Below are 12093 nucleotides of genomic sequence, written 5' to 3'. Positions count from 1 at the left end.
ATTTTACTGTACAGTGCAGGTGGGCAAAAGGTCAGCAACAAAAACAATAGCTGAAGGGCCTGTTCTGATGTGCGACCTTGTGAGTCTGTGACTGACAAGTTAAAACTACCTTGATGGAGGGCTCAAGCCCAAAACATTGGTTCTGTATCTTTATTTTTGCCACATAAAGGACACGGTTTGACCTGCTGGGTTTCTCCAGCGTTGTGTTTTTACTTCAACCACGGTGTCTGCAGACTTTCCTGTTTTACTTAATGTGTTACTGACTGATTGAAACCAAATTCTCCATGACTGACTGTTAGGGGAACACACTGACCCACCCCTGGCTTCTTACCGCATGGAAACACCTGTTGATGCTGTATTCACATTGCATCATGTCAAAGAAGATGGGGATCGTCGCTCGCCTGAGCTCAGGTTCAGGAACCAGAGTCATCTCCAAGATCGGCCCCACCATCCCTGGGATGAACTTAATCTTGTGAGGACCTAGAACACCAACACAAAGTTGACAGTGGTCACCCCAGCACCAAAGAGTTCTCAGAGAACCATCTGACGCAAATGTCTGCAGCCCTGTCCAATAGAGTCCGTGGAAAAGGCCATTGGAATGCTGCTGAATAGATAAAATGGACGGTGTTTTGTTATGCAGGAACTCCATAGTTAGCTGACAGGTCCATATACACAGAATTAAATCACTTCCCTTTGAACAATGCGATTAAGGTCGCAGCTTGGTTTGTTTGTCATTTACCAAAAAAAATGTTTACAAGCTCTCAGCAGGGTGAACTGTTCAATTATATTTAGAAAAAGCAGACCGAATCAAACACTGGATTGCCAACATTTCCGATTTATTACCAAGTCCCCCTTTTGGAATGGCCACCCTAATAAAAGCACATATACAGACTAAATACTTTCAAAATCCTGACTGATTTTCTGGGGAAATCTCTGGCCAAGAGGCTCAGACTTATTGTCGGAGAACATACATGACTCCTTTTTCTTGCGGGCGTGGCAGAATTACCACTAATTGGTAAACAGCACACAGCGTAAAACATGTCAACAAAATAAAGAACTGTCAACTGTTAACGAATGTAAACAAACTGACTGTGAAATACAGAGAAAACCAATAACGTGCACAAGTAAGAGTCCTTAAATGAGTCCCTGATTGAGTTTGTTGTTGAGGGGTCTGATGGTGGAGGGGCAACAGCTGTTCCTGAACATGGTGGTGCAAGTCTTGTAGCCCCAATCCTCTTTCCTGATGGCAGCAGTGAGAACAGAGTGTGTGCAGGGTGGAGTGGTTCTTTGGTGATTGGTGCTGCTCTCTGATGGCAGTGTTCCCCGTAGATGTTCTCAATAGGAGTTTTACCTGTGATGCCCTGGTAGTATATACACTACCTGAGGGCTTTATGCTCGGGGGTATTGGTGTCCCTATACCAGACTGTGATGCAGCCGGTCAGCACACTTTCCACCACAAGCTTGCCAGGGTTTCTGATGTCATTCCATAAACTCCGGAAAAAGAAGCGTAACGTAACGGTTCATCTCCTTGCAGTTCACATGGGTCAATTGCATTGGTTCTCTGTTCTAGCACAGTAAAAACAGAAACGCTGGAGGAACTCAGTAGGTCTCGTAGCGTCCATAGAAGGTACAGGTAAAGGACGTTTCGAGCCTAAGCCCTTTTCAATACCACAGGTTTGGGGAAGGTGGCGGCGCCTGTGTTCAGCAGCAGCTGTGAGGGGTTGCAGATCCCCCCAGTAAAGCAGAGGACTGATTCAGGGTGCCAGAAAATTGGGAGACGTTCCCCCCACCACCATGAGGGAAGCAGCAGCGGAGACGACCCATGGACCGGCGACCCCGGCACCCAACCAGCGATGGGCTCCATGGCTGAAGAACCCACAGGCTGTTGGTGACCTGAGGAGAGGAACCCACTCAGGCTGTAGGCTGCTGGCCATTGTGGTCGAGGCACCTACACCAGGCTGCAGACTGGCTGAAGCGGTACCAGGGATTGCACCTGGGATGTGCGAGGGCACTGAAGGAATTCCTGATTTGTGCCATCTGGAGCTTGGGCTGCTGATGGATGGGATTGAAGGATAGCTGTGGACACTGCGGGAGTGCTGGATACAAATACACGCACACTCCATGGCTCTGGGGGACTCTATTTTGCTTCTCTCTCTTTCTCGTACTGGGTAATTTCTGCTGATGGTGAATCTTTATCTGCCTTTCAGTAGACAAAAGGAAATTTCATGCAATATCACATTTTCTGTATTATTACATAACAATAAAATAATCTTGAATCTTCTCCACCCTCCCTGTATCTTCTCTCCTTCTCTATTCCAACCATAAAGCATTAACTCAGTGGTTGAGAACCACTGTTTTAATCGTCCCTCATTGACTCGTTATGTACACGGTTTCAGAACTCCAAAGGAAATGGGCCAATGACAATTTTTCTCAAGCAAAATATTTCAGTAGCAATTGGGTTCTCAACCTTCCCACTCACATCCCACCGTAAGCAATCCCTTACTAATCACAGAGCATTGATGGCGTGGGATGTGAGTGGAAAGAGAAAGATTGAGGCCCACTGCAGGCAGTCTCTCTTCCCACACAGCTGGGCCTGGTGCTGCTGACTCTTTCCACCGTTTCTGTGTTCAATCAGTCCTAGAAAGAGAATACTGGGCAGAGCGAGGAAAAAGTGAAACGCGATCGTCTGCAGACGTAGTGATTGTACTAAACGCAATGAAATGCTGGAGGAATTCGGCCTTCAGCATCTATAGAAGACAAAGATATATCGCCGACATTTTGGACCTGAGCCCTTCTTCAAAGAAAAATCAGAAAAGGCAGAAACAGGATATCTCAGACAGCGAGGAAAAAGAATGCTTCCAAAAGTTCTCCGAGAACGCACTCCCTGAGATAGTGGGGCCAAGACCCTAGGCACTTTTAAGCTGCAGTCCCCGAGTCGCCCTCCTGGGACCTCGGTGCAATTAGTGAGGAAAAGGCGGTTCCAGCACATTTTAAGCTGCGGGGAGGTGGGGGGGGGGGGGTGGTTTGACTCATTAAATCGCCAACCCGGCGATTTAAGGGGGATCCCACCCCCGCGATGACGTGTTGAATGGCACGCCACACCCTTACCGGAGGTACTACTGGAAGTGACAGATCGAAGTCCAAATAGGGAACGGGAACAATCTTCAGATGCTGTCTAAGCAACTCTGGTGTGCTGGAGTACCGCAGGTAACTGTTGTGACCACTGATGTCAGGCGAATGCTGCAGTCATTGGAGGAGCACTGCACATTTCAGTCGACGCAGCCCTGTGACACATGCAAGCAAGCGCTGACGTCACTGGAACAAGGGGGTCAGCCATTTTCATTTTCAAGCCACCAGTGAACACAAGCTAGATAAGTTTAACTGGATTCACTGACGACCTCTGAGGTAGGGCTGGGTCCCGGATGGATTTGGACCGCGCTAACCGGGTCGGACCCTTTCAAGCTGCCGCATGAGTGGGACGCGAACCAGGAAAATTGCCCAGTTAACCCCATTTTACATGGCAGCTTGAAAGGGCCTAATGACATAACTGGGTGAGCAAGGGCCAAGAAGGCCAATAGACCTGGCAAAATGGGATCAGCAAAGATGGATACGGTGGCCTGCATGGGCCAAATGAGCTCCTCCAATCACCTTTGGACCTCTGACGCAGGTCAGGCACGGTCCGTGGACAGAGAAACAGAGTCAACATTCCAGAACCAAGGACAGAAAAATGTTTTAAGTTGTGGAGAGTGTTAGGGAGGGTGGGAGGGGGGGTGTGTTAGTGTGCTTTGGGACCCAGAGAGTACTTTCTGGGGTTTGGGGTGGCATGGTTGATGTGGCAGTTATCGCAATCCTGTTACAGCGCCAGTGATCAGGACCAGGGTTCGAATCCTGCGCTGTCTGTAAGGAGTTTGTACGTTCTCCCCATGACTGTGTGGGATTTCCCCAGGGGCTCCGGTTTCCTCCCACCTTTCAAAATGTACCGGGGGGTGGGGTGGGTGTAGGTCAATTGGGTGTAATTGGGCGGCACGGACTCGGGGGCTGAAATGGCCTGTTACCGTGCTTCACGTCTAAATTAAATAAATTAGAGTAACAGAATAGAGATCTAGTTTAAGGATAAAGTTGATAAATATTTGAAAATTCTGTTCTATTGAGAATAATGGAGAAATGATCCAGGAAAGGTAATTCCAGGCTAGCTCCGTAAATGGTTATATGGTTATATAACTGAGTTGCCTGTGGTGAGGGCTTGTTTCTCGGTATCCATTGACATGCCCAATGGGCAGAACACACAGAACTCAGGATATTCAGACACTCACCAAGGTTGTACCACATGTCCCTTATTTTGAAACCAATATCTTTCCTCATGTCTCCATATCTACAAAACAAAATGAAAAACTTTCAGGGTAAATAGTCAAGATCGTGTGAACAATTTTAAATGTAGATGCCCTCTGGCCCACAAGCCTGTGCCATCCAAATACTGCCAATTAAATTACAATTTGGAGGGCGGGCGGAAACTGGAGCGTCCAGAGGACATAGGTTATGGGGAGAACGTACACACTCCTTACAGACAGCGTTGGATTCGAACCCAGGTTACCAGCGCTGTAACAGCGCTGCACTAACTCTTGCTCTCTGCGGAATGTTCTCATGGGGTAATGCTCTCTTGCCCTCTCCAGAGCAGGGATGTTGTTATTTCTGGTCTGTGTCATGCAGAACTGGAAAATTCAGGGGGTCGGAGGGGAATGTCAGAGGTTTATTTTTGTTCACAGAGAGTGGTGGGCGTCTGGAATGCACTTTCAGGGTTGGAAGCTGGTACAATGGGGACATTCAAAAGACTAAAGACAGGCACATGGATGTAAGAAAAATCAGGGTTTTGGTGGTGAGAGGGTTAGAAGGGGCTGTTTGGTACTGGTCTATGTTCTTAAATGAATGAATCACGAAAGTTTTCCAGATGCTGTGATTGTAGTAAAAACACAGAAATGCTGGAGGAACTCACCCAGTCTTGCAGCGTCCAGACATATTACTGATGCTTCAGGCCTGAGCCCTTCCTCAAGGTACAAGCAAAGGAAAGCGTAAGAACAAAGACTGAAGGCTGGGAGGGGGAGGAGTCCAGACCATCAACAGGTTAATTGGTTATGATAAGAAGAAAAGTGAGAAGTGATTTTGGCTCTGTGAAAGGAGACAGAGGGAAAAGGGAAGAGAAAGAGTGCGAGCGCGCACTTGGGGAAAGGCGACAGGGGGAAGGCGGGGGAGGTTTTAATGGAAACTGATATTAATGCCGTCCGGTAGGAGGGTCCCCAGATGGAAGATGAGGTGTTGGTTCCCCAATTTGCGTGTGGTCTCAATCTGGCAGTGCACGAAAATCATGGACAGACACGTCAGCAAGGGAATGGGACAGGGAATTGAAATGGGTGGGCACTGTGAGATCCATGCTACTGTGGCGGACAAACCTGAGGTACCTAACTAAGCGATTGTCCAGTCTCTCCGATGTAGAGGAGACCACAACAGGAGCACCAGGTGCAGTAGGTGACCCCTGCAGATTCACAAGTGAAGTGTTGCTTCAGGACTGTTTGGGGCCCTGAAAGGTGGTGAGGGAGGAGGTGTGGGCACAAGTGGAGCATCTCCTGCGGTCACAGGGATAGGTTCCAAGGGGATGATTGGTGGGGAGGGAGGAGTGGACAAGCGAGTAACAAAGGGAGTGGTCCTTGCGGAAAGCAGAGAGGGGAATATGAGTTTAGTGGTGGGATCATGTAGTAGGTGGCAGTAATAGCAGAGGAGGATGTGTTGGAGGCTGGTGGTGTGGTAGGTGAAGACAAGAAGAATCTGATCTTGTTGTAGGGTGGAGGGGGCTAGGGCAGATGTGTGGCTAATGGAGGATATACAGGTAAGGGCCGAGTTGACCCATTAGACCTTGGTGCCCACAGGATGGGTACCGGAGGGAAATTCTATCCCATCCAAACATCCGAGGCAATGGGACAGCACAGTTTAGGTCAGGAATGTTGTTCGTTAAATCTAAAGCATTGTTCATCTCCAATCTGACGAGGAAGTTCCCCTGTGCAGAGAATTCCCTTGCCCACACTAGAGGGTGCTGCTACATGGCTTGGTACAGCCAGTATCCAATGCCTCTGACCAATGCAAGAGCCAATAGACAACAACTGCAGAAAGCTGCTAGGATCTGTCACCCAGGTCTGGCTTCCTCGACGCTGGGCAAGTCAGCGTCTCTCACGGGATACAGGCCGGTGAGATGGCCCACGCGCCCGGGGGCGTACACCATGGACATTGGTGAACCCTTCCACCTCAAAGATTGCACAGGCCAAGGCCATTACTTGTTGATGATCTTGTTGCGTTTCTCGCTCGAGAATTTCTCCAGCTGCAGAGATTCTTGGACCAGGAAGGCAATGGCCAGGTGGAAGTAGTTGTTCCAGAGCTGAAAAAAGGAGGAGACAGATGAATGGCTTGCCCACAAGGTCTCGAGCTTTGACAGCACACTGTAACCCTCACATTATAAAAGGTTGAGGTGACTGCTAAATACACACTGCACGGATGATAAAGAGGAGTCTTTTGCAAAGAACCCGTGTTGCTTTATTTCTTCCAACCACCATTACTTCCTCCCAGAAAACATCACTCCGATTCACTCCTGCCCAGCAGGCGACTGTGACACTTTTCCTGCTCCCTGTTCTGGCCTGCACCTGTGTATTAACCGTGACGCTCTTCCCGCTCTCCGTTCCAGCCCACGGAACTGTAACGTAACCAGCGAAGACCAGGGTTGTACACGATGTCATGTATGTACTCTTGACATTTCTCTGTGGATTGTCACCTTGTCGTGATGGTGAAGCTGGTATGGTCCTGAGATCCCGAGAGCAATGCCGTCTGGAGCGATGCTTCTGGTAGGGCCACCCATGGCGGTGAGGTCCCTGACAAAGAACAATCCAACCAAGTCTTCATCGGTGGAACAGGTGGACAAAGTTACTCTGAACTCAACGGCTGTGAAGACGGATGAAGACTGCAACAAATCCATCAGCTCCAACTGTCGTGGTTTACACGCCATTGGAACTAGATGGTGATTTGTGAAGTATCGTGTGCTTCTTGGAGTGCAACATCAAGAACACGTTAAATAACTACACGCACAGGCATCTTCAACCGTGGATCAACGGAACGAACGCCATCATCCTTGACCACAAGGGATAGCCACAAGTCTTGACAATAAATCTGAACTTTGAAGTTGTCCATGACGTTGTCAATTATGAAAGGCAGAGATAAGATAGAGGTAGGTAAGATGCTTTCATTGGTGGGGGAGACTAGAACTAGGGGACATAGCCTCGAGATTTAGGACAGAGATGAGGAGGAACTGCTTTTCCCAGAGGTGGAATCTGTGGAATTTTCTGCCCACTGAAACAGTGGAGGTGACCTCAGTAAATATATTTAAGACAAGGTTGGATGGATTTTTACGTATTAGGGGAATTAAGGGATATGGAGAAAAGGCAGGTAGGTGGAGATGAGCGATCATCAGATCAGCCATGATCTCATATGATGGGCAGAATGGCCTACCCTTGTACTATTCCATACGGTCTTATTTCTCTGACATTGCAGTTCCAGTGATAAGGAGCTTACACTTCCAGATCTTCCCTAGATGCCGACTTTCATCATCTCCCCACCCTGAAGGGGGAGGGGGGGGGGGCTGGGTGTGGTTTCCATGTCACAGAATGCTCTTTGTGTCTTTCCAAGATCTAACCACAGATACTAATGACAGGCAAAGTTTGGACACATTTGCTGGACTTTAGTCTTCCAGATGCAAGACCCCCATTCCCGAGAAGAGGGGGGTTTACTGATGAGGAGACTGGGACTACACCCCCGGAAGATGAAACAGATGAAGGGGATCTTTTATAAATACAGTAAAACCCTTGGTATCTGGCACCAATGGGATTAGTAGATGCCGGATAAGTCTATTTTCCAGTTGCTTGAGATTGCGCGTGCCAATTTTAAATGTATTTTTCTCACCCTCGATTACTTTGCCGGTTGCTTGAATTCCAGAGAATAGATAAGTGGGGAGGTTTCTTCCCAAAGGCAGGCAAGGCTAGAAATAGGGAAAAGAGCCTCAAGTTTCAGGGTGCAAGTTTAGGACAGAGATGAGGAGGAATTGCTTTTCTCCAGGGAGTGGTGAATCTGTGGAATTCTCTGCACAAGGAAGCAGTAGAGGCCGCCTCATTCAATGCATCGAAGACACAGATGGATCTTTGAATAAAAGGGGTATTAAAGATTCTGGGGAACAGGCAGGAGTCCATGGCTAGGATTTGGCCACCTCCCCCCCCTTCCCCATCGTTCCCATTTCTTCTTCTCTACCAGCTCAAGAGACAATGTGGACAGTGGTTTAGAGCTCGATGCATACATCAGCCTCGGCCGCATCCCATAACTGCAGGACTGGACAGTTTACCATCTGTACATTCCGACATTTGTGCATCGTCCTGCGCTGTAATAGTCGATCAGAGTGTCAAAACACTACCTGAGGTGTATGCAGCCGTGACTTGACCCTACCAACTTCTCGAGGCATCTTCTGGTCTGAATGATCTGCCTTCAGTCCTCCTGGGTTTGGTTAGGAAATTTAAGGAGTTCAAATTTATTGTCAGACTACATACATGACATCTCATGACAACCCTGAGATTAATTTTCCTACAGGTACCTACTTATTGGTAATGAAAATTACCTATTTATTGGTAATGAAGGTTCACAAATAAAGAAATGTAAACAAACTGCAATACAGAGAGAATTAAAAAAAATTAAAAGTCCTTAAATGAGTCCCTGATTGAGTTTGTTGTTGAGGGGTCTGATGGTGGAGGGTGGGGGGAGCAGCTGTTCCTGAACCTGGTGGGGCGAGTCTTATGGCACCTAGATCTCTTTCCTGATGGCAGCAGCAAGAACAGAATGTGTGCTGGGTGGTGTGGGTCCTTGATGATTGCTGCTGCTCTCTGACGGCAGCGTTCCCTGTAGATGTTCTCGATGGTGGGGATGTTCTGGGCTGTCCACTGTCTTTTGCATGACTTTATGCTCAGGGTCCTCGCACCAGACTGTGATGCAGCTGGTCAGCACACTTTCCACTACACCTCTGAAGAAATTTGCCAGGGTTTCCGGTGTCATATCAAACCTCCGCAAACTCCTGAGGAAGTCGATGTGGTCCTGCTGCAGGGGGGAGGATGACTGGACGTGTTTCTGCAGCAAGTGGTGTGGACGGAACAGGGAGGGTGCAGAAGGACTTAGGAGAATGGATGAAGGAATGGCAATTGAAATACAATGTTGGAAAGTGTATGATCATGCAGTTTGGTAGAAGAAATACACGGGCAGACTATTTTTTAAATGGGGAGAAAATGGAAAATACCCAGATGCAGATGGACCTGGGAATCCTCGTGCAGGACAGTCCGAAGGTAAACTTGAAGGTTCAGTTGGTGGAGAAGGTGGTGAATGCAATACTGGTATTCATTTCAAGACGAATAGAATGTAAGAGCAGGTGTGTAATGTTGAGGCTTTATAAGGCACTGGCAAGACCTCACTTGGAACACTGTGGGCAGTTTTGGGCTCCTCAATTAAGAGACGCTGTGCTGTCAATAGAAAGGGCTTAGAGGAGTTTCACAAGAATGATTCTGAGAATGAAAGGGTTATCATATGAGGAATCTTTGACAGCTCTTGGCCTGTATTTGTTGAAAATTAGGAGAATGGGGGGGGGGGGTGAGGGGGAAATCTTATTGAAACATTTTGAATGTTGAAAGGTGTAAATGTCGAAAGGTTGCTTCCCATGGTGAGAGAGGCTGGGATAAGTTGGCACAACTTCAGGATGGAAAGGCATCCGTTTAGAACAGAGATTTGGAGGAATTTCTTCAGCCAGAGGGTGGTGAATCAGTGGAATTTTGTTGGCACAGACGGTTGTGGAAGCCAAGTCATTGAGCAGAGATTGTTAGGTTTTTAATTAGCCAGGGCATCAAAGGTTATGGGGAGAAAGCCAGGCAGTGGGGCTGAGTGGGAAAGCGGGACAAATTCAATGGGCTGAATAGCCTATTTCTGCTCCTATATGGTCTACAACTGGTTGCTGTTACCAAGAAAACAGATAACAACAGGCAGCTCAACAGCTCCAGGTTGTCAGGAAAGGTGTTGTGCGGATGGAGGGAGTGGAGTGTGGAGAGGTATAGCCATTCCATCTAATTCACAAAATTCCATTAGGTCCTGATCAGACCAAGGGTTGGAGTGGCCCATGCACAAGTCCATTGACCTCAGCACCAAACTGTACATTTAACCATCTTTTTTAGACATACAGCATGGTACCAGGCACTTCTGGCCCATAAGCCCCTGCCACCCAATTAACCTACAATCCACAGTACATTTTGGAGGGTGGGGGAAACTGGAGCCCCCAGAGGAAACCCAAGCAGACACAGGGAGAATTTACTGTTACGAGCCCAGAGGACCCCAAAACCCAGCAGCAATAGATATTCACTAAGACAAATGGTTACTTAAACAAAAGTTACTTTTAATTATCTTTAAACATGAAAACAGAATCACTCTTTATCTTATCACTATAGATTTAAGTAACCTAACTTAACCCTCTTCTAATTCTAAGCGCACGTGTATGTAATGTGTGTGTAAGTTCAGAAAAGTTCTTTGATTCACAGTCCAAGCTCACTTCTCATTCCTCCAAGTTCACTGTTTGCAGGCAATTCTTATACCTTGTACAGAATTTAACCTTTATGAAGTTCACCAGGCCTTGGTGCTTGGAAGGTAAATGATCACCGCTCAGGAAGGTTCCTGTCAGTTTTCAAGGGCTTTGACCAGACTGAACTAAGCACTCACTACCCGTCTTCCAAATGTGGTTTTCCACAAGCTTGCCAGCTTGTCCTGTTCCAGTTGCTGCTGTTGCTGAATGTAACACTGTGTGTGATCTGTGTGTGTGTGTGTGTGTGTCTCTCTCTCTCTCACACACACACACACAGAAAACCAGTTTGACTCGCTCTGCTTGCAAAACCACATGACCCTCTTAGAACAGCAAGTTCCCTTCCAGACTGTCTGCGGCTCCAACAAGCTCTGTTGCCTTTTTGTAAACAACAATCCATTAGTGAAGTCTCTTGGGCATTCTCCAAAGCTTTTGCAAAGGCTCTGAGGCCCCGACATGTCTAGCATGAGCAGAACTCCAGTATTTTAAATAAGATCCGCTTTAAAGTGTTTGTATGTGACCTACACTAACAAACCTTTCCCAATTTATCTCCCACAAACATATCTATATTCTGTCACAGTACAAACTCGTTGCAGACAGCACTGGATTCAAACCTGGGTCACTGGCTCAGTAATAATGTCGTGCTAACCGTTTTGCAAGACATTGCAGCCAGCAAAAGGGATGGAGGCCATTTGGACCCATGCTGGCTCTCAGAACAATCTCATCAGCTCGACTCCCCTCACTATCTCACATGTCGCATTGGGTAAATCATGAAAGTCTACAGACACCGTGATTGAAGTAAAAACACGATGCTGGAGAAACTCTGCTGGTCACACAGTGTCCTTTATGTGGCAAAGATAAAGATACAGGCTTGAGCCCTTCATCAAGGTACTAGCAAAATGTGGGCAGGTGCCCAAACAAAATGGTGGTGGGGGGGTGGGGAGTGTCAGAGGTTGGAAGAGCACGGTCCCACAGGCAGGAGGTAATAGGTGGATAAGGGAGGGAGGGCACAGCAGCGAAGACGGGGAGGGGGGATGGCTCTGTGAATGAAGAAGGAAAGGGGTAGAGAGCTGGAGGAAGGAAGACAGGGATGAGGAAAGAGAGGAAGAATGGGAAGCGGGCTAGTAGAAACCAGAAAGGATGATGTTAAAGCCATCAGGTTGGAGAGGGCCCAGATGGAAAATTAGGGTTGGCTCCTCCAATTTACGGGTGGTCTGGGTTTAACTCTCTCACATGACAATCAATTAACACACACACGAGAGGGGGATTAAGTGGGTAATTTACAGTGGCCAAGCAGTTGGGACTCTGCCACCTCGCCCCATCAGCCCCTACCTTCCACCCGAAGGTGAAGTGCTCGGTAACGGAAGCCGATCCCCCAAGTGTTGCTCTGTTCCTGCTGATATTAATGT

The 12093-nt window shown here is 47.8% G+C and overlaps 1 protein-coding gene across 1 annotated transcript in view; it reads right to left on the bottom strand.

The window, feature by feature from the left end:
• LOC138752907 (dedicator of cytokinesis protein 5-like) overlaps nucleotides 1-12093 on the bottom strand; it is a 158296-nt gene that overhangs the window by 50479 nt on the left and 95724 nt on the right. Inside the window, 3 exon segments of the mRNA XM_069915516.1 lie at nucleotides 332-480; nucleotides 4314-4372; nucleotides 6321-6421. Of these exon segments, the coding sequence (XP_069771617.1) occupies nucleotides 332-480; nucleotides 4314-4372; nucleotides 6321-6421 (309 nt within the window).

This window comes from Narcine bancroftii, chromosome 2 (assembly GCF_036971445.1).
Source record: "Narcine bancroftii isolate sNarBan1 chromosome 2, sNarBan1.hap1, whole genome shotgun sequence".
NCBI classification, from domain to species: domain Eukaryota; kingdom Metazoa; phylum Chordata; class Chondrichthyes; order Torpediniformes; family Narcinidae; genus Narcine; species Narcine bancroftii.
This window is presented reverse-complemented; position numbering and strand designations above follow the sequence as displayed.